The sequence below is a fragment of the Populus trichocarpa genome, chromosome 16, assembly GCF_000002775.5.
Source record: "Populus trichocarpa isolate Nisqually-1 chromosome 16, P.trichocarpa_v4.1, whole genome shotgun sequence".
Classification (NCBI taxonomy): Eukaryota; Viridiplantae; Streptophyta; class Magnoliopsida; order Malpighiales; family Salicaceae; genus Populus; species Populus trichocarpa.
In genome coordinates this window covers 403,763-424,824 of record NC_037300.2, presented here as the reverse complement: position 1 = coordinate 424,824, position 21,062 = coordinate 403,763, and the positions used below count along the sequence as shown (strand labels likewise).

Below are 21,062 nucleotides of genomic sequence, written 5' to 3'. Positions count from 1 at the left end.
TTTTTGGTTTAGCTATCAAAATGTGTAGTGACAATGGAAGTGAAGAACTCTAAGAAGCCTCGAATAGCATTACGTGTGTATTTATAGCATGCTGGCATGGTTGCAAAAGAGATGAATAGATTAGCATATATATGATAGGCTTAGTTTTTCAATAAAATTCTAAATGCTTTAGCAAAGGAATGAGAATCGGCAGCCAAGTTGCAAAATCCAAAAGGAAAAGGTTGTGAATCCAATCTAAGAGGGTGGAGTTTCTTGGTGAATTGTGAATGGGGAAAGAGGTAAAGTGGAAGAGGGTAAAAAGAAGAGTCCAAAAGAGTGTCGAAATTAGCGAATGGAAGGGTATGTTTGGAGGAATAATAGGTTGTCTGATACTCTGTCAGCTTGCCGCTCCTACAAGCCCTTTCTAGCATTGGAGATGATGGAGGCTTTTCCTTTAATTTACAAGTGCTTCTCTCCTACTTTCTTGAGGGTTTCCCTTTGATGAAGGGAGGAGGGTGAAGGGTAAAAGACAAGGGTTACAAGAGAGAATAATCTTTTGAGGAGCTCATACTTTTCTCATACTTGTTTGATTGAACAATAATGTCTTGACAAGGACAAGGTTACCAACATTCTCTCTCTTTTCATACACTTTTTTTTTTGTCTTCAACTCGTTGGATTGAAATGGCATGAAATTTGAAAGCTGCAGATGCTAGTTTTTAGTGCATGATGGATTGGATGCTTCTTTTTTGCAACATCAAGCGTCCCACTTTGTGCTTTTATTTTTTATTTTCTTATTTTGGAATTTCGAAATTTGAAGGGTGAATCGATCGAGAAGATAAAGCATTTTCTAGGGTTTTTAGACAAGGCGTGCATTTGGAAATTTTTATTATATGCTTGCGTGGTAACCTTTTGCTTTAGGAATAAAGAAATGGAAAAGACACTTTGTAGGTGGATTTGTGGCATCTCTTTCTTGTAATCTTCTCAGGTGATGATGATCATCGAGTGCGTCAAATATATATTGAAGGAGGATATTCTTTTCTTTAACTCTTGTGTTCATGTTTATTAAACTTCAACCTGTTTCACAAATCCGTCCGAACTTGGTTAGCTCGGGCTAAATATCAAAGAAAATTTAACTCAAAATTAATATGATTAATCCAATTAAAATAAAATAAAACAATATTATTTTGATTTAGATAAATATAGATAACATTGAAGGAAAAAAATGAGTGATTAACAAACATAAGCAGTGTAGCAGATAATTAACGAAACAATGTTACATGCACACATGATATATATCCTATGAATGAGATCGAAAAAAGAGATTCTCTGTTCATGAAAAGTGGTCCAATTTTTTTTAAGAAATTAAAAGAAATAATATCATTGGGCTTATTCTTTTAGACTATTTGACAAATACTTGTGATAATAAAGTTATTCACTGTCAGATACTCCAGACGGATGCCGTTACTGGAAAGCAATTTCAATTTTTTATGATAAACCTTGATAATGCACTTGAACATGCAATCAATCACCCAAGAAAATATCCCAAATAAAGCACAAATGCCCCATTTTTCACAATCTAACCTTTGCATTACCTTTGATGATGCCTGAAATCTCTACAAAGGCAACCTGCAGTGCTAGAAGACCTAATGTAGCCACCCAAAACCAATAGTTCTGATGAATGTTTTTAAACACATTAACCTTCTCAATCTCCCTGGAATTGAATTGAATTGATTGAAAACCTGTAAAAGAACAAAACTATTGAACATCATAGCTTTCCTGAGTTTCTGGTCCGTGCCATAAATCACCTGTCCTTTGAATTGTACTATCACAAAAATCACAACCTGATAAACAACTTGAGCTATGATGTTTCTCCGCATGGCCTTGGTTATAAGTGGTTCTGTTTTCTGAACTGGAGGCTTGTTCATTAGTTTTTCTCCAGGTGGCTCGGTGATCACAGCCATGCATGCCGCCGAGGACAGGCACAATCAAGTTAGTCCGGGACAACTGAATTGGTGTCATAAGAGCTTCTCCTGATGGTATTGTTAAGATGGTAGTTGTCGATAACCCAGATAGGATCATGGTTAGCTCTAGTTGGATGAATTTCTGAATGTTTTTGTATGAGCATCGACCGCATTTTATGATGTTGGGAACTGGGCTCCAAGTTCCATCCCATATATACCATGAGGTCTAAGTAGTCTCTTGCCATTTTTGTGCCCCAGTCTGCCTTCACAAAGCCAATGTCTGCTTGTCTCAATGCTGGAGTGTCATGAAGATCATTAGCTCCAGTCAGTGCAACCACGTTTCCTTTCTTCTTCAGGCACTGCATAAGAAGAAGCTTATCAGATGGGAGACAGTTGCCTATTGCAGTGATCTGATCCACCATTCCTATCCTCTCTTCTTCAGAGAAATTTCGAAAGTCTTCGCCTTTAAGCATCGCTGCCTCAGAATTTTCTGTGAGGATTTCAAATTCAATAGCTGCAGCTCTCACCACTGAAATATCGTCTTGTGATATGAATTTGACATTTACTCCAGCAGTCTGGCAATCTCTTATTGCTTTTCTTGTCTCTTCAAGCTCATCTTGCGATATTAACTTTCTAGCCAGGTCAGTGCAGATTGTTGTGACAAAGCCCGTGGTAAGACAAGCAGAGGATTTCTGGACTATACCCTTACAGCCACTTGACATAATCTTCCTTTTCCAATAAGCAACACAAAGAGACATGAGAAATGGCATCTCTTCCTGCATTCCCACCAGCAATACAGTAATTGATGCATATCAGTATTGTTGGAAGCATTAATCAAGAAATCATTAAAGAACATCATAGAGGAGAACAAGGCAAGGCACTGGCCTGAGAAATCCATGGCAGTTAACAGTGATCAATGAGCCATGGAAAAATTGTTCAATGATAAATTTTTCCTTCATGATACTGATTTTTAGAGACTCGAATTAGCAATAGATTTCCGTCGTGAGATTTTTAAACTTTTGGGGTAGCTTAACCTTCCTTTCCAATACAGCAAGATAACATAATAACATAAAATTGAAGCTAGTACATTGAGCTGCAAAGAGCACCACTAGCTGAACTAGTTACATCTAGTTTCTAACTTCAGGAAGTTCATCTAGTTTATAATTGATTTAGAAATCAATGCCATGGCATTTGATTGTAGAGTTTAAGCAAAGGTTTGGTTTTATGACTAGAACATTGTTAACAGAAAAATCTGCTTTCCCACGGTTTCTGATTTGGAGTAGCTGATGGCCAAGCCCTGATGGTACCAGTGTCCCTGTTGGAAAATGACTCAAATCAGAGAATGAGAGTGGCATTGTGATTGAGTGGCTGAGCAAGAATTCTTGAAGGTGGTCTGGTCATTTCTTGATCAGTTGGAATGAGAAAAGTTGAGTCCTGATGCTTGTGCACTGATTTTCAGCATCTGTAGCAGCAATGCAAATCCAAAGAAATTCTGTGACCTAATGTTAATGTCAGTTATTGCTGCTTCTATATCATTGAGGATGGGAGTGTGAGAGGCAGGTTGTGATTGAGAGACTGTGAAGAGAGAAACAAGGATGAACAAAACACAAAGATCCATTTGAGATCAAAAGAGTTTGCAGAAGTGGTGATGGGGCTGGAGATGATTGGCCCCAAGTGGGGTATTTCAAGACATGCATTATCATAGATTAGTTTGAAAGTAGATTACACATGAATCAAGTGCTTAACAAAAAAAAAGTCTCACGTTTCACCTTTCCTGTGCCAAATTAACAAAGAAATGGTCTTCTTTCTACTGCAATGCAAGCAAAAACAGCAAAACTGCCCTGCCCATCCATCTTGCCGTTCACATGACAAAAGATGTAGTTAAAGGCTCATTGCACATTCCATACCTGTAGCTTTTTGAGCAAAAGACCAATCTAGCCATTGTATTTTTCATTTTCTGATGCTATTAATTTAAGCTTTGAACAATGCATAAATGTTAAAACAAACCTCCACAATCTTTCTGAAGAAAAACGATTTCCATGTGATTATGAAGCAAGTTTTGGTTAAAAAAAATATTTCATCCATATCGAATGATTCTAATCTAAAAAATTAAATTAGACGAGATATTTTTTAACATATCTTAAACCTTGACTGTTTTGTGTATTAAAGCTCTGATATCATATAAAAAATCAATTCAACTAAAAAATTTAAGATAATAAATGAATCTCAAAGATATAATATCATTATCTAAATACACAAATTCATAATTGGATTAACATTGGATCATTAGAAACTAGCAACTTGCTGACCATGGAAATATGGTGACGTTTGTGGGTATTGCTGCATAATTACTTGGCAGGACATGAGCCCTGTTAATCCTCTGTCAGACTAGTATTGAAGAGAGAACTGCAGAATATATATGCACTTACACGAATTGCAAAAAGAAAAATCCAGGGCACTTTAGTTATTCTAAACAAAGCCTGAATTCTTGCAGTAGAACCCAAGAAATTTTGCTGGATTGGAATCTCAACTTTGTAAAAAGTAAACATCTTTGATGTTTACAAATTTTCTTCATAAACATACAGAAGCAATCAGAACTGTTTGTGATTATATGAATCTCCACTTCAATGGATACACATAAGTTCCTGTCACAATGACAGCAAGTTTTCTAAGGATTCTTCTCCTTGCTCTGTCCTTCATTGCTTTAATGCCACAGAAATCAGGTAAATAATCAGTAGGGTTGTGATTCTTTTTTTTTTTGCCTTGTGATTAAGGTAATGTGCATTTCAATTGTGGATTTTGGTGTTTTCTGTTCATATAGAGGGTCAATTGGGCCTGTGGAAAGGGAGGTGCAGATTGCAGGAAGATACAAAGGAACCAACCCTGTTATCCGCCAAGCACAGCAAGGGATCATGCCTCTTATGCCTTCGATAACTCTTATCAGAAGTTTAAGCATGAAGGAGCAACTTGTTACTTCAATGCTGCTGCTCTCGTCACTGATCTTGATCCAAGTAAGATAATTCTTCTTTGAGCAAGCTTCAAATTAGTCCCCCAACTTTTAATCGATACTCAATTTAGCCATTAAGCTACAAAGTTTCTCAATTGGATCCCCAAAGTAGGACTTTGCATCTCCCAATTTAGTCTTCCCTTTAGGATCTTCCCCGTTTTTCATGAACAAACATCATTCCCTCCTCAAATTGCGTCTTTTTTAGTGCATAATATACATGCAAATTAGATGGAATACATTAATTGATATAGATGCACAAGACTCAATTGAGAATTATTTATTTTAGGAATTCAATTGAGAAAATTGATAGTTCAGCACTCGGTGGAGAGTTAGTATATTGTTGGGGATTTATATCATTGGGACCATAAAAATTAATTAATTGATTTATATTATTTAAACTTTAAAATTTAAGTCGGAATCAAACAAAAATACTATTTAGTCAAATCAAGATTATTAATTTATTAAAGATATACTGTATTTCAAAATCTAAACAAGAAATTAACATAATCTAGAGATGATTTTTTTTAATAAAAAATTTTAGTGTGAAAGTTATTTAGAACGTGTTTGATAATGCAGGGTAAATTATATTTTTTAAAATTTTGAATTTTTTTATTAAATTTTTTTATATTTTCAGATCGTTTTGATATGTTAATATTAAAAATAATTTTAAAAAAAATATTATAATATATTTTTAAATAAAAAATACTATAATTTAAATTATAGTAATTAATTCTAAATAAGTCTTTAATGATAATGGGCAATAAAATTAGTGTTCTAGGGCATGATTACTAGTTTTGGATTGATATTTTTTATTATTTTTATTTTGTTTTTTTTCATTTTAGAGATAGTGTTGTACTGTTGTTGCTTGTTGCATTCGAGTCATGGCCCACATTGATCTTCTTGTAGCTGAGGAAAGCAACGTTGGTGTCACCTTCTTTGAATCACCCAATGATGCTCGTCACAAGACAAGATATTTATTCAGACAGGATTTAACTCTTCTTAGATTACAAGTATTTTTTTTTTTTTTTTAATGACATTTTTTAATAGCATTGATTGCTCTTCTATTTCCTTCCTTCCATACATGGTGAAAATGCATTAAATAGAATTGACTCTCCTTAAATTAAGAGATACATTATCTGTAAGCAAACTACTAGAGATTCATCAGAAAATTCATTTAATTAAGAGTGTGTTTGGTAGTGTGGTAGCGGTTGCTTTTCAAATAACTTTTCGTGTCAAAATGCATGCCAATGATATTTTTTTATTTTTTAAAAATTATTTTTAACATAAGCACATCAAAACGATCCAAAACATACAAATCATATTAAATTTTAACAAAAAAAATTTGAATTTTTTAAAAAAGTGGTTTGCACCACGTTCTCAAACGGTTTCTAAAAGATAGCATGCAGATGAAAATAAATAGCAACACATAAAGTCATGTAAGCATGGCTTGTAAGGATAGAATTAAAAAGAAATAAAGTTCAATGATCAAATTGCAAAAAATAAATAATTGAAAGACCTAGAAGGACAACAAATGTATATCTTGCAGCTCAAGTTTAGCCGAAAGTATGGCCAATGTGACAAAGACCCTCCCACTGTCTTCCATCGACTTCCAGCAGACAGACTGACAGACATTCAATGTATATCTTCTAGCTCAGCACGCGTCCCAGGAGAGGTCATCCGTCTTTTTGTTACCTTTTTAAAAGTATTTTTATTTTTAATATTTTTTTATTTTTTATTTTATTTTAATTTCAGTACATTAAAATTATTAAAAAACAATAAAAGAACTATTAATTTAATGTTTTAAATATTAAATACACTATTAAAACATCCATGTCGGAACTAGCAATGACTGGCAATGAGAAAATCTTTTTTTTATTTTTTTAAATTGAAGCTGAATTTTGAATAAATAACTGAAAAAATAAATCCATTTGATCTGAGCGAGTCATCCTAAAGAACAATGTCCTGCAAAGTTATATTGCCAAGTGGGACTACAATTTTATGTCTTTAGGGAATAAATTTCGAAGCTTTTTTTCTGGGAATTCTATAGATTATACTCAAATTTGGTAAATTGTATAATTTTTTATCGATTTAGTTGTGGCACTTCAAGAAGTGGGAGATCAGTGATTAAAATCTGGTTCCAAGAAGTCTTTTATCAAGTATAAAAGTCCATAAACTTTATGGAGATGTGAGTGGAAGTTGTTGCTAGTGGAATGGAGTAGGTGTTATCATCTAGCAGGGTTACCCCCGGCACCATTCTGGCCCTTAATTATTAAAAAAAAGAAAAGAAAAAAGAATGCAACAACCATTCACACCGATCCTGCTAATTGATTCAAGTTGGTGTTTTTAGTGTTTAGATACACAAGTTACGTGTATAAAATGCGTTTAATTGAATAGATTGAGATGGATATATAAAATAAATATTTTATGAGATAGCTTTAAAATAAATTTAATTCTTTTTAAAGTAAGAGGTAAAGAAAATATATTTCTTGTCTGTTTTTGCTTTATGTAAACAAATAAAATTGATGAAGTGACAAGGTGTAGCTCAACTGGTCAAGCTCTAGGTTTGTTCCCTAAAGATCACCAGTTCAAGTTTCACAAACCTCAGGACCACTGGAGCTTTACATGGTTATTAACTTTATGGCACGTGGGATTAGTTGAGTTACGCGCAAGCTAACCCAGACACCCACGTTAATCTAAATTTTTTTTTGATGAAATTGATTCATAAATACTATCATAATGTGCATTTATATATAGAGCAATTGTGTATCTTATAAGCTTACGTTAATGAAGGTTTAACTTTATTGAAAGGCTTTATTGCATAGTTTAATCATCTTGATGAGCATAGTTTAACTAATTATTTTACGAGCAAAGATGTGTACTTCTAGTAGTAGTATCCATTTTGCTCTTTCTGCTACATGCTGAAAAACAAAGGAATGGGCCATCATAAAATCATACCATGAACCCTAAACCCTTCCCTCATTAAATACTTCTATACAGAGAGATTAAAGATGGGCCTCGCCATCTATCTGACCCTTCTCCCTTGGGACAAGCAACTGTTGCCTCTCCCCAGAAAAAAGGGAGTCTTCTCGCATTTTCCCTCCTCTTCACATCGGCCTTAAATGCTGCCCTGAATGTGTTTCAATGCTCTTTCTACTGGTTTCTGCACGGCTCCTGCGTTTGACCATTTGGCACTCTCATGGACTTGCATTGCACCAAATGTTCATTGCTGTCCTTTTCTTTTCTTTTGGACGGATAACTATTCTCCCACCGGTTTTTTATAGTCAATTCCTTTTTTTTTTATCGGAGTATATTCGGGTTAATTTAAGTGTCAATTAAAATTATACTATTTTTCAAATGATTTTTAAAATATATTTTTAAAAAAATTATAAATTTAAATAATATTTTTAATTTGAAAACACGGGTACAGCTACAACCATACTTGCATTTCTAAATAAATACTTGAAACTTTCTTAATTTATCTCTCAAAAAGTACAACTTTTTATTAGAAAACAATATCAAATATCAAAGGAGGCGTTAATCTTGTCTATTTATATCATCCACGTCTAGATAACCATATGAACATGGGAATTTTATTTTTTTTCCTTTTACCTTCCTTAAATTTCAAGTTATCAATATAATATAAATGGTAAAAAAGCTTACTAAATGCAAAACTCATGATGACTACCGTAAGTGGTAACAGCATGAGTTCGGAGACATGGATTGAATTCAAACTTTACATTTACATAGCTTGTAGAATTTCTAAATTTATAGACTATAAAGTATAAAAATTATTTTTCAAAGAAATAATAAAGATTTCAATGGATTTTACATGATTGGTTCTAACCCGTGAGGATATAATTGCGATGAGGTAAAATATTCAAGATACCCCACCAAATTGAAAGGTCCACAAAGTCCATTATCATGCATTTGGAGTATAAATAAATGAGAAATTTCATGATACTTAATCTACAATCTATAGCTATCAATATTTATGGAAGCTTGATCATCATATATTTTTTCAAAACAAACCAATGATTTTTTTTTTTTTTTTTCAAGATAGGAAACATGCACAGCATTGTTGTTGAGGGGATGCTGCCTATTTAAGGTAGTGGAGCTTTTTACTTGTGAGATAGTGCCTTGTGTGTGGTGAGTTGAGCCTGGGGGCCTAGAGTTACATACAGAAAGTTGCATACTATCTCTTAGGTTGTCTCTAGTTAACTCTTCTTCTTCTTTGAGAAAGATAAGGATGAGTTATTTAGGTGTTGGTGTTAGTCCTGGGAATGTACCGGTGTATCATGGCACTAACTCGAAGGTTATTGATAGGAGAGTGAGGCTAGCAGAGTTGGTTTTGAGGTGTGTGATCTGTTGTTTAGGAGTTCTTGCTGCTGTTCTTGTTGGTACAGATACTCAAGTTAAAGAAATCTTTTCAATTCAAAAGAAAGCAAGATTCACTGACATGAAAGCTCTTGTGTAAGATTCTGATCAACCCCTCTCTCAATTTTCTTTCAGAGATGGTTACAAATTCTCTTACTTTATTGAAAGACGGTTCCAAAGATTCATTCTTTCTGTTTCATCTTCTTTCTTCCTTCAAAAATGGTTCCAAATTTTCTTACTTTATTCGAAAATTGTTCCAAAGATTCAATCTTTCTGTTCCTTGATGAGTTTATGAAGTTTGGTTTTATTTTGATGCAGCTTTTTGGTGGCAGCTAATGGGATAGCAGCAGCCTACTCATTGGTTCAAGGGGTGCGCTGTGTTGTGGGCATGGTTAAAGGAAGTGTTCTGTTTAGCAAACCCTTGGCTTGGGTTATTTTCTCTGGTGATCAGGTATTGGATTTTTTTTTAATTTTTTTTTTTTACTTTTTGGGTATGGTGGCATTTAGGATAGAAATTTAAATAATAACATGCATGAGAGGTCAGAAACATTTTCTTGTGTTGTTCACTTGTGGTTTATACTCACAATTATCTACTTTCTTATGGGATGTTCTTAACTGTTGCCCCAGTTTCATGTTGTTTTCAGATTAGTTAAGCAAGTGATATATTGGGGCCAACCTGACAAATAAACATTAATGCCTTCATCCATTTTGTGCCCTTCTCTGGGCTTTTCTTGTTCATTTCAATCCCTACCAATTACCATTTACTAGTTCAGTTAGACAATTGTCTAGCTAATTTTTCAAAAAAAAAATTAAAAAATTTGCCCTAGATTAGTAAATTTTGTCAAAACTACTCTTAACTTTTAAGAGTTAATATTTTTAAGGCAGATGCTTGCATTTAATGTGTTAATTAGAATTAGTGTGTGCATAAGGCAGTTGGTGTCAAGCGCAAGAAGTATATTTAATTTCTGGGAAAGCTGAAACCACATCAGAGCACGAGTAGATTATTATTCTTTGAATGGCTTGTCACCAAAATGATTCCTAGCAGTAATGGCTCCCAGTTTCCCACCTAAGTTCATTCAGTGTGACACCATACTTGTTAATTATGAAGTGATCGGTGGAGATCACATGTATTGTTAAAGAAAGGCATTTCAAAACTTGCTGCAGGAAATCATTTCTCCTTTGTAATGGTATGGTCAAGGATTCAAGCTGGACTTAATGGTTTTAGGTATCACGTGATTTGAACAGCTAATAAGGGTCTGATTTTAGGATTTAAATGCCAGTACTGGTTCAGTATGGTTTAGCTAATTTGCTGTTCCATGTTTAAGTATCACATGATTTGAATTGGTAAAGGGTCTGATTTTAGGTTTTGAATGTCAGTGCTAGTTTGGTATGGTTTAGTCAATTTACAACCAGAGCAAGACAATTGAGCCTGCCAACCTTCCTTGTGAGGGAGGATAATTGAGTACTGGTTATAATGGTGAATTATGCATGCGGGTCACTGGGATCTATGAATATTTGTGGTTCCAAGTGAGGCTCAAATCACTCTCTATTTCCTTAATATAGGTCTTTCTGTTCTATACCGACAGATGCCATGTGTCATCGTGTTTTCCAGGTGTGTGCTACGTGAAAATTTGAGCTGAGTGCATTGAGTTCATGGGGTGGATGTTGTTTGCCATACACAATTGGTGAGGACTAATATCTACCACATGACATGCATTCAATTAAAAAAAAAAATGGTGAGGCCAAGCTATATAGGGATGGAACAGAGAGAATTTCAGAATCAATTACCCCAACAGCACCCATACCTTTCAGCAGTTGGAATACTAGGTGGTGGAAATTAAATTTCTGAATAATTACTAGGCTTCTATCAGATTCATTATTCAATGAAATATCTGTGACTTTTAGAGAATGAGAAACACTTGTGAATCTCAAACTAATGCTGACGGGCAGCTTTTCTGAATTCAGATATAAAATAATTTTGTTTTGAAGTACGGAAGGGCTCTTAAATATTGTAGGAGTTTGATTACTCCAGCATTCCTGAGTTTACAGAGACAACTCAATACCATCTTGAAAGGGGTCCTTGGAGTAGTACTGATAAATTACAAGGCCACTTATGTATTAATTAGATATGGAGGAGTTTTCCAGCAGTGAACTAGGCATACACAAAGAAAATGGCAGTAAACTAGTACTGATTTCTTTGGTGAAATTGCCTCAATGGATTTAAAGAAATTGGAGTGCTTGTCAAGGAGGAATCGATTTTGCTTATGAAGCTCTTTAAAGTATAAAATTCATGCGAGTGGAAACAGAATAAATATTCAGAATGATTTGGTTTTCATTTGCTAATTTTGATGCTTGATGATGGTTTTAACATTCCTTGAATAACTTGGGAGATTTTCGTGCTGAGTTGAGAAGAACTAGATGGTGCACTTGTTGCCATCCATGGAAAACAATGAGATCAGAACATTTTGAAACAATCACCTAACTCTTCCACACTAACTTGTGCAGATGATGGCGTACCTGACTATGTCTGCAGTGGCAGCTGCTGCACAATCGTCAGTGTTTGCAAAGTTGGGACAGCCCGATCTCCAATGGATGAAGATATGCACCATGTACGGAAAATTCTGTAACCAGGTTGGTGAAGGAATAGCAAGCGCGCTGTTGGTCAGTGTTAGCATGGTTGTCTTGTCTTGTATCTCCGCCTTCAGCCTCTTCCGCTTGTACGGTGGCAACAAGGGCAAGGATGGGGCAAGGTGGTAGCTTCTCAGAGATACCGTTTATAGTCATTGCACCACCAGAAAGTTCTATAATATGGTGGCCTTTTGTTAGATATGAGATGATGGTGAAAAAAAGAGTGCATGCTTTAATTTGTGACTTCAATGCTGACAATAAATGAATGCTGTGTGTTCTGTGGATACATCTACAGATTGTGTCTTTGGCAAGCTTCCTCTATCTCTAGCATTATAATCATTGTTGAAGTCTTCAATTTTGTACTTCCTGTGAGAGACCAAAATTCATGAATAATTATACTTTTCTTGGACATGGAAACATCAAACTGGCCATGAGTTCTATTATGATAATAACAAAATCACATCCTTATCCTCCACCAAACTTTACTAAAACTTTCTTATTAAAAATCATTATATATATAAATATTAATAATTAACCCAAACTCTAAATCGTGTGGTTTGATCTTTTTATGCAGATTTAATGGTCATTAAAAAATAAGTTGAAAGATTGGGATATAGAGTATTTTGATCTTTATATGCAGATTTAATGGTCATTAAAAAATTAAACATGAGTATTATTGTCTTTGCAAATTATTTTGTAAAGTAAAAACTCGTCTACCTTCAAGATTAATGAAATTTAAACACGTTAACCAAGGAGTTTTTTTTACTTTGCATAAACTTTAAAATAGCTTCTATGCATTCAGGGGTATTTTGGTACTTTCACATTGGTTTATTTGTTATTTCCAGGATTATGAGGGGGTTTTTTAGTAATTTTAAATTTATTTTTAATATTAAATTCTGAAAAGCTGGTGGTGTGTGTTTTCCATGCATCAACGCATTGGTGGCGTCCGTGCTCTTTCAACGGCGTGTGTGATGCCACTGTTTATTCGAAAATGACCTCTCGTCGTGTCACTGGAAGCGCCGTCACGTGATGCACCCTTCTGGTGTGTTGGTGGTGGTTCGTTTCTTTTTTTTTTTTCCTACTTTTCTCTCTTTTCCGGTTAAAGTGCATGTTTGTTCTTTCCTTTGTTTTTTTTTCAATTTCAGTTCTTATGTTTTTTGTTGTTTATTTTTGTACTTTACCCATTTAGAAAAAGGTTTTTTTTTATGTTTTCAATTTAGTTCTTAAATTACAATTTATCATATATTGTTTTCACCAATTCGGTCCTTATTCTTTTAATTTGTCATTTTTATCCTTGGATCTTTTGCTAAAGCTTTATTAGTGTTTAATTTCATCCTTAAATCAAAGTTTATGTTGTTTTTTTTCAAATTAGCCTTCATTATTTTGATTTTTTTCCTTTTGTTAATTTTTTTCCTTTTCGATTTAACCCTGCAATTTAATTTTTAAATTCCCTTGAATTTTTTTTTTATTTTGGTCACCCTTATTCAGTTTTTTCATTTGTAATGTTTCCAATTTAATAACATAGGTTATAAGTTTTAAGTGTTAACATGGTTAAGATTTTTTCCTCATTATATTTTGCTATTTTATCATTTTATATTGTTTTTAAAAAAATTATTTTGTGGTTACCTTCATATTCTTTTCTATCAATTTGTCTTTGTCTCATTATCCAAACCACGAGTCTTGAAAGTTGTTTTTGGATAAAAGTTTTTTTTTTAAAAAAAGTTGTTTTGTTTTGTGTTTAATTTTTGCTTATTTTTTATTTTACTTTATACAAGTAGGTTTTGTTTTGTACAAAAATAGTTATTTGAAATAATATTTCTTATATATTCGGCCATACATTTTTTTCTTTTTATTTTATTTACTTTGTTTCATATATGTTTTTATTTCTATTATCTTTTATTGATTTTAATGAATAAATTTAGTGGACACAAATAGATAAATATCTCATTTTACAAGATCAAATATCTTGATCTACGTTCATCACTTATTTTTTTCAATTTCTCTTTTAGTTATTATTAACAAATATTTTTTATTTATTTACATAGTTAATTATTAGATGTTTGGATAAACTTTTCAATTTACACTTATAATTTATATTATGTAAAAAAAACATATCAAAATAGTCTGTATACTCAAATTTTTTTTTTAGAAAGAAAAATTATGACCCGCTACCGAGTGCATATCAAATCAAATTTTTAGTTGCCCACTAATTAATGTTTGTTTTCCACTCTTATTTTTTAGATTTTTTTTTGTAATTGAATTTTTTTTAATTTCATCTTTTAATATTTGATTTATTAGAGATTCGACTTCATACAATCTTATCGCTCTGCATTTTTATATTTCTTTTTTATATTTATTTTTAATTTATTTTTCAAGGTGTTTTGCTAATTCATTTATAAATTTTTTTGGGTTTTATACAAATGAAGTTTATTTTTAAAAATAAAAATATTTATTTTTAAATAATATTGCTGATGTGTTTGGCCTTACATAATATTTTTTTTGGCATGAGTTTATTTGTCAGTTTTATTTTTATTTATCTTTTAAGTCATGATTTTTTTAGGTTAAGGATTTATCTTTTATTGATTTTAATAAACAAATTCAGTAAATATAATTAGGTGAATATCTCATTTCATGTGGTTGAATATCTTGATTTACATCTCTTAATTTTATCAATTGCTTTTTTAGTTATTGTTAACTATTTTCCTCTGTTTATTTACATAAATGATTATTAATTTATTTAATGAAATATTTGCATAGGCTTTTCAATTTATACTCTAAATTTTTTATGATAAAAAATATATTGAAGCAGTCTATATAACTGATATTTTTTTAAAAAAATTGTGAAGCGCAATTTAAATGGCTAATAAATTTACTAAAAGAGAAGATGATTTCTCTGTACCCATAAACACATATTACTATTCACTCTAATAATGATGTTATGTCTATAATCTTGGCTAAAAAATTTAGTTGTCTTTAAATTAGGGATATTTTGATATTTTTACATAATATATTAATCATTATTAATTTATTTAAATATATTTTTATCTATTTAATATTTTAATAAACAATAAAATAATTTAAATACCTCAGAAATTAAAAAAAAAACACTATATAACACAGTAAAAACTGAACGCATATCACAATGGATAAAAGAAAAGTAATATGCCATAGTAAAGTTTCCCTTTTTGTACAAGCTAGAATCTAAAACAAGGAAAAAAATAAAAAAATTGAATATTCTACAAGGCCTGTGGTGGGCACGTGCATGGAGACAAATATTCAACAACCATGAACACGTAGGATCATTGACTTTCCTTTTCCACACAACTCTCACATCCTGTTCGCGACCAACCTCCCTAACTCTACATTCTACAACCGCCCGCATCATAACACTTCTCTCTTCTTAAGAACAAAAATAACAGACAGCTACACCGACAGGTCTCATTAGCATCTCTCTCTCTCTCTCTCTGAAAAACCCTAAGCGGAATCTCTCAGTTTGATCTTCGATTTCTCTCTCGGGATTATCAAAAACCCTAAATTGATAAACGGCATGTCGGAGAAATTCTCACCGACGTTGAGAATTGGGGATCTGAGTGACTTTATAGCTCCTTCTCAAGCTTGTGTTGTGTCTTTGAAAGGCCTCAAAACGACAGCTCCTAACACTGTAAAACGCGACAAACATGAGGTATTTCTGTAACTTCTTCAAACTCTTGGGTTTATTTTTAGCTAATTAGTTTTTATTTTGCTTAAAGTTTTCAACTTTGTGAAAAAAACTGGGATTATTTAGTGAAATTATTGATTTTTGTTTTTTGGGTTTTTTTTTTGAAGGTTGCTATTGCTAATAAGGAGCAAACTGACCCTGTTAAAATTTCGCTTAAGGACTGTTTGGCTTGCAGGTTTTATTTTTCTACTTTTTTATTGGCTATTTTTTTTTCATTGGTGTTTGTTGTAAATAAAATTAAAACAAAATATGGTTTTATTGAATCTTGGAAATATTGGGATGTTAATAAAGGGAAAATGAAATATGGGATTAATTGGAGTGTGGAAATTTTTTGATGTTTAGGGTTTAAAATTTGTACTTATTGATAGTTAGTTGGGAATTTGGGGTTTTGATATTTATGATTTAAATTAGAGATACTTGGTTATTAATGAAGATGTGAATATTTTGTTAATAATGAAGGTGAAAGAAGATCATTAATGAGATTTTGGAAAATTGCGATATTTATTGTTTAGAATATGTTTTTGCTGCTAGTTAGTGGGTGATAGGTGGGGGTTAGGTATGAATGATTTAATAGATATTTTAAGTATCAGTAAAGAACTGAAGATAACATGTTGGGATTAGTGGAAATTTGGAAATTTTGTGTTGCTTAGGGTTAAAAGATGTTTTTGCTGTTAGTTTTTTAGTGATTGAGTAGAGGTTTAGGATTTATGGTTTGTTGTGATATTGCAGTGGATGCATAACATCAGCGGAGACAGTTATGCTTGAGAAGCAAAGTTTGGATGATTTCCTATCCAATATTGATAAAGGGAAAGCTATAATTGTTTCGTTGTCTCCACAGTCGAGAGCTTCTCTTGCGGTTTATTTTGGCATCTCTCCCCTTCAGGTGGTCTCTGGGTTTTATTTGAAAGGATGCGCAATAAGATAATATATAGTGTTTTGTTTGTGCAAGATTATAATGGCTCAAGTTATTTTGATTTTGCAGGTTTTTAAGAAACTCACGACATTTTTTAAGTCTTTGGGAGTGAAAGCTGTATTTGATACAAGTTCAAGCAGGGACTTAACACTTATAGAGACTTGTAACGAGTTTGTTAATCGGTACAAACAGAGCCAGTTGAACAACAATGAAAAATCTAATTCAGCCTTACCCATGCTTTCTTCAGCATGTCCAGGTTAATTTCTTAGCTTAATATACAGAAATTGATGCTCTCACCTTCACCAAGAAAAGAAAGAGGAAACAAGAATAAGAAGAGAATAAAAAAAAAGATAGAACTACTTGCCAACATATGAAACTATATCAGGAATGTTTACGATAGCATAATCTGTAATTATCTGTGGTTATGTACAGGGCTGTGGAATGTTGGGGACATGATAGGAGGGATTGTCTGATTCATAATCACTGATATTTTTATTAATTCTTTTGTAACTGCAGGTTGGATATGCTATGCTGAAAAGCAACTAGGATCCTACGTTCTGCCTTTTATATCTTCTGTGAAGAGCCCACAACAAACAATTGGAGCTACCATCAAGCATCACATTTGTCAAAAAATGGGCCTCAGGTAATCATCCAGTTTAATGCTTTTCTATTCTTGCTTGATCTTTTTTTTTTTTTGCAAAGCATAGCTTTTTAGGAATTATAGGTCAGTAAGAGATTTTGTATCTTCTAAGCATTAACATTGGAATAATTGATGCTATTTCATGAGGAAACCTATATCTTCAAGTACCTCATAATAGTTATACGCAGGATTTAAGATCAGTAGTCATGATAATACCATTTGATTCCACATTCTTGGTCTTCTTTTGTGCATACTAGGGGACCAATCTCCTTCACTCCTCTTTAGTCAACCCCTACACCTCTTCTGTGCCCCTGAATAAATCAATAAAGATGATGTGAAAACATATTAAAGTAACAGTGCCTTCACTGCATCTGAATTCACACCCTCAACATTTAAAGTAAAACCTGTACTGACCAAAGACTAATTATAGTTCACAGGGCCTGTTATTAGAGTTTTGAAGAATGAAGAAAAAATGAGTTACTTTTCCAATTTCCTGCATTTTTGAATATGTAATTGGTGAAAATTTATTTGATAGGCCTGATGAGGTTTACCATGTGACCGTGATGCCATGTTATGATAAGAAGCTTGAGGCTGTAAGGGACGACTTTGTTTTTGAAGTGGAACAAGAAGATGCAAATAAAAATGGTCTCAGGATTGCAGAGGTTGATTCAGTTTTGACAACTGGAGAAGTCTTAGATTTGATAAAGGTGAGATTGAGATTCCCAATTATGGCAGTTTATGTTAGCTTTGTTGCCTCTTTTTTTTTTTTTTCACCCCCCTTATTATCCAGCACATTGATAAACAGTAATTGGTGACTAGTGTTTATTCTTTCTTCTTTTTCTTGGGTTCAAATTGCAGTTCAAAGCAGTGGATTTTGAAACCTTAGACGACTCTCCTCTAGATAAAATGTAAGAAATCTCAATTGTCCTGTGAACTACATTCTTTTTATTTTTTGACACTCCATCCATCTGTGGTTGAGCTGTTGATATAAAAGGAATATGTGGTGATTGTTCTACAGGTTGACAAATGTTAGTGAAGAAGGTTATCTCTATGGAGTAGCTGGAAGTTCTGGTGGTTATGCTGATACAGTGTTTCGGAATGCTGCTAGAATGCTATATGGAAGAGAAATCGAAGGCCCTTTGGCCTTCAAAAGTCTTCGAAACATGGATTTCCGTGAAGTGACTTTGGAAGTAAGTTATGCTCTCTTTAATCTGGCACATTTCTTGTAAGAAGTCATTATGCTCTCCAATTTTGATACAGTTTCTTGATGCATCATGGGTTTTAGAAATGCACCATATTCAAGAAAGTTAAGAGGTGAAAGTTTATAATGAAGAAGTTTTTATAAACTAAGTAAAAAACGAAAGCAATAAAGATAAATGAAAGCTGTAAAGGAAAGATGTAAATGGCGATAAGTAAAAGAATGCGATAAATTGTAAAAAGGTTGTAAAAAAATGTATATATAGGGTTGACTCTTTTTTTAACTTATAGATAACCGATTTATAATGTTATAGAGACCAAGTTTCACATAAACTATAAATCTTAGCCCTATACAAATTGTCTATGGTAGATAAGAATTTTGCAACCTAAATCCTAGTACAATTCACACATCTTATTCATATGCCTTCTCCTAGCAGTTGTATGTTAGAACTCTAATCATACTGCAACATTCGCCAACGTTAACTGCTAAAGAGTCCAAAAACAAAACAAAACGAAGAAAAAGAATAAAGAAAAAAAACATGCTGTTATTAACTTTCTATGTCTTGTTTAACTTAGATGGGTACCTTAAGGCTTAATCACATATACTTGGTAATTCTGTGCACATACTTTAACACCTGGTTCTTGCTTCTAATGTGATATCTCTCATTAATGTAGGTGGATGGAAAAGTTGTACTGAAATTTGCTCTTTGTTATGGCTTTCAAAACCTACAAAATATTGTGAGAAAAGTCAAAATAGGAAAATGTGATTATCACTTTGTGGAAGTTATGGCGTGCCCATCCGGTTTCTTTCTTTCCCTTTCAATTTTTACTTTCACTTGATTGGTGCTTTCAGTTTAATCTAATTGGTATTTGGTTTTCACTCGAAATTTGACACATGCGTTACTAACTAGGCTTTATGATTAAATAGGATGCCTGAATGGCGGTGGTCAAATCAAGCCAAAGCCACAACAATCTCCAAAAGAGCTGCTTCAGTCATTAGAAACTATTTATATGGAAAATGTGAGTTTCACTAACATTGCAGATGGTTTTGTATGCCTTTTTTTTTCCTTCCAATCTAGAGGGTATTGTTAAATAGTTTTGGCATCATGTATGATCAAACATGATACCATTTGCAACTTTCAGCTTACTACTTACGACTCTCGACCTTATGTATCTCTGCTTCTGAGATACTTTTACCATCACAACTGTTCTCAAAGGCAGATATAAAACCTGACCTATTCAGGGACTTGAATTCTGCTATCCTCTTCTAAGTCTTGACATTTTTGGTCCTGTCTTAGATTATCTTTTGTCATGCAAGATCTCATTGGAGATTGCTGAGCATAGTAGAATACCAAAGTGACGTAGAAAGCTGATGGTCTGTGGGTAATTACATTAGGAGTGCAGTCTTTATTTTGATGGTTGGGACAAACTGTCTTGGATACACTAAAAACAGTGATGGTTACCCCCCTTCCCCAGAAAAGGGTAACTTGAATGGGATTATTTCATGTACATGTTTTGCCTGTACTCTGTGTATAGTGTGCTTGTTTTACAGTCATTTTATCTTCCCATAACTATGCTTTTGTTTTTTTTGGATATGCAGGTTTTGATCAAAGATCCTTTCGAGAATCTTCTTGTTAAATCCTTATATGACGAGTGGCTTGAAAAACCTGGTTCCGAAAAAGCTAAAAGGCACATGCATACAGAATATCACCCTATGGTAAAGAGCGTAACTGCACAATTGCATAATTGGTGAACACTTTCCAGTCTCTTCTTTTTCTACAGACACAACTAGTTGCAATTTCCATGTGGTTATCATCCTTGGGCTGAGCTATCCAAGGTTACAGGCGTGATCTCGATTACAACACCAGTCACTGCTGGCAGAATATTTATGCGGGATTTCCTTTAGCAACTCACTCCAATTTTGATAAAGTAAACAGATTTGTTTTTTGTACCCTCCTAACTCATGTATATGTTTCATACTAAAGCCTTTTTGGTAGATGATGTAATCTGTACACCTTTGTCATCTGTGTCCAAATAATGTTCTCCTCAGTTCATGTACATGCCTTGGTTGAGCATTGTTCTCATTTTTTGTATAATTCAAAACAAAAAATAATTTCTCATGTATCAGCAACAAATACAAGTTTAAAGGAATCAAAGCAGAATTTTTTATATTTTCCTCGCTCTATTTTGATGGATGATGATGATGATGTAGGAGTTCATTTGAGCATTTAATTTCTTTAATCTGCGGTTCATTTGGGTTGCCTTCCGAATGTAATGCAGTTTTTTTAAATTTTAATTTTTTTTACTTGAAGTTATTTTTTTTTATAATTTTAATTGATTTTAATGTGCTGGTATTAAAGATATTTTTTAAAAAATAAAAAAATATTATTTTAATATATTTTTAAATAAAAAATATTTTAAATTATTATTATAATTTTAAACTGTCTCAAAGAACTTTGTTTGACATTATTTTTTTTTTCCTATTATTTTAGTTAGATAATCCAAGCAAACAATGAGTTTTTCAAGGAGAATAATGCTAAACTTCAATAAATATATAAAAAAATAAAAATTTAATTTAAATTGATCAATTTTTATGTAAAATACTTTACTTCAACAAACACAGAAAATCAGAAAAGCATTCAAAC

At 32.8% G+C, this 21,062-nt stretch overlaps 2 protein-coding genes and 1 long non-coding RNA gene across 5 annotated transcripts; all 3 read left to right on the top strand.

Moving 5' to 3' along the window:
* Positions 1-4,402: 4,402 nt before the first annotated feature.
* Positions 4,403-6,104, top strand: LOC7453678 (uncharacterized). Its single transcript, XR_002978319.2, has 3 exons — positions 4,403-4,663; positions 4,762-4,951; positions 5,854-6,104. It is a non-coding gene; the product is annotated as an uncharacterized LOC7453678 (long non-coding RNA).
* Positions 6,105-8,909: 2,805 nt separating this feature from the next.
* On the top strand, positions 8,910-12,235 carry LOC7453677 (CASP-like protein 2B1). The gene is made up of 3 exons (XM_002323097.4): positions 8,910-9,417; positions 9,640-9,772; positions 11,827-12,235. Exons 1-3 carry the CDS (start codon positions 9,194-9,196, stop codon positions 12,076-12,078), a joined length of 609 nt encoding a protein of 202 aa, XP_002323133.2. The 5' UTR covers positions 8,910-9,193; the 3' UTR covers positions 12,079-12,235.
* Positions 12,236-15,365: 3,130 nt separating this feature from the next.
* On the top strand, positions 15,366-20,588 carry LOC18109336 (protein NAR1). Of its 3 annotated transcripts, XM_024588184.2 has the most exons (11): positions 15,367-15,631; positions 15,775-15,842; positions 16,397-16,550; positions 16,650-16,836; positions 17,097-17,223; positions 17,756-17,927; positions 18,079-18,128; positions 18,239-18,410; positions 19,093-19,219; positions 19,346-19,437; positions 20,018-20,588. In XM_024588184.2, exons 1-11 carry the CDS (start codon positions 15,497-15,499, stop codon positions 20,168-20,170), a joined length of 1,437 nt encoding a protein of 478 aa, XP_024443952.1. In that variant the 5' UTR covers positions 15,367-15,496; the 3' UTR covers positions 20,171-20,588. The 3 variants fall into 3 exon arrangements, with proteins under 3 accessions (XP_024443954.1, XP_024443952.1, XP_024443953.1); XM_024588185.2 differs by lacking the exon at positions 15,775-15,842 and having other exon boundaries at positions 15,491-15,631; XM_024588186.2 differs by lacking the exons at positions 19,093-19,219; positions 19,346-19,437 and having other exon boundaries at positions 15,366-15,631.
* The last annotated feature ends 474 nt before the right edge of the window (positions 20,589-21,062 follow it).

Excerpts from the sequence above, each read along its gene's own strand:
- LOC7453677 (XM_002323097.4), top strand. The coding sequence starts at position 9,194 with ATGAGTTATTTAGGTGTTGGTGTTAGTCCTGGGAATGTACCGGTGTAT. Across the intron at positions 9,418-9,639 it reads ACTGACATGAAAGCTCTTGT|CTTTTTGGTGGCAGCTAATG; the intron begins GTAAGATTCTGA and ends ATTTTGATGCAG. Across the intron at positions 9,773-11,826 it reads TTATTTTCTCTGGTGATCAG|ATGATGGCGTACCTGACTAT; the intron begins GTATTGGATTTT and ends TAACTTGTGCAG.
- LOC18109336 (XM_024588184.2), top strand. The coding sequence starts at position 15,497 with ATGTCGGAGAAATTCTCACCGACGTTGAGAATTGGGGATCTGAGTGAC. Across the intron at positions 16,837-17,096 it reads GCTTTCTTCAGCATGTCCAG|GTTGGATATGCTATGCTGAA; the intron begins GTTAATTTCTTA and ends TTGTAACTGCAG. Across the intron at positions 19,220-19,345 it reads AGTTATGGCGTGCCCATCCG|GATGCCTGAATGGCGGTGGT; the intron begins GTTTCTTTCTTT and ends ATGATTAAATAG.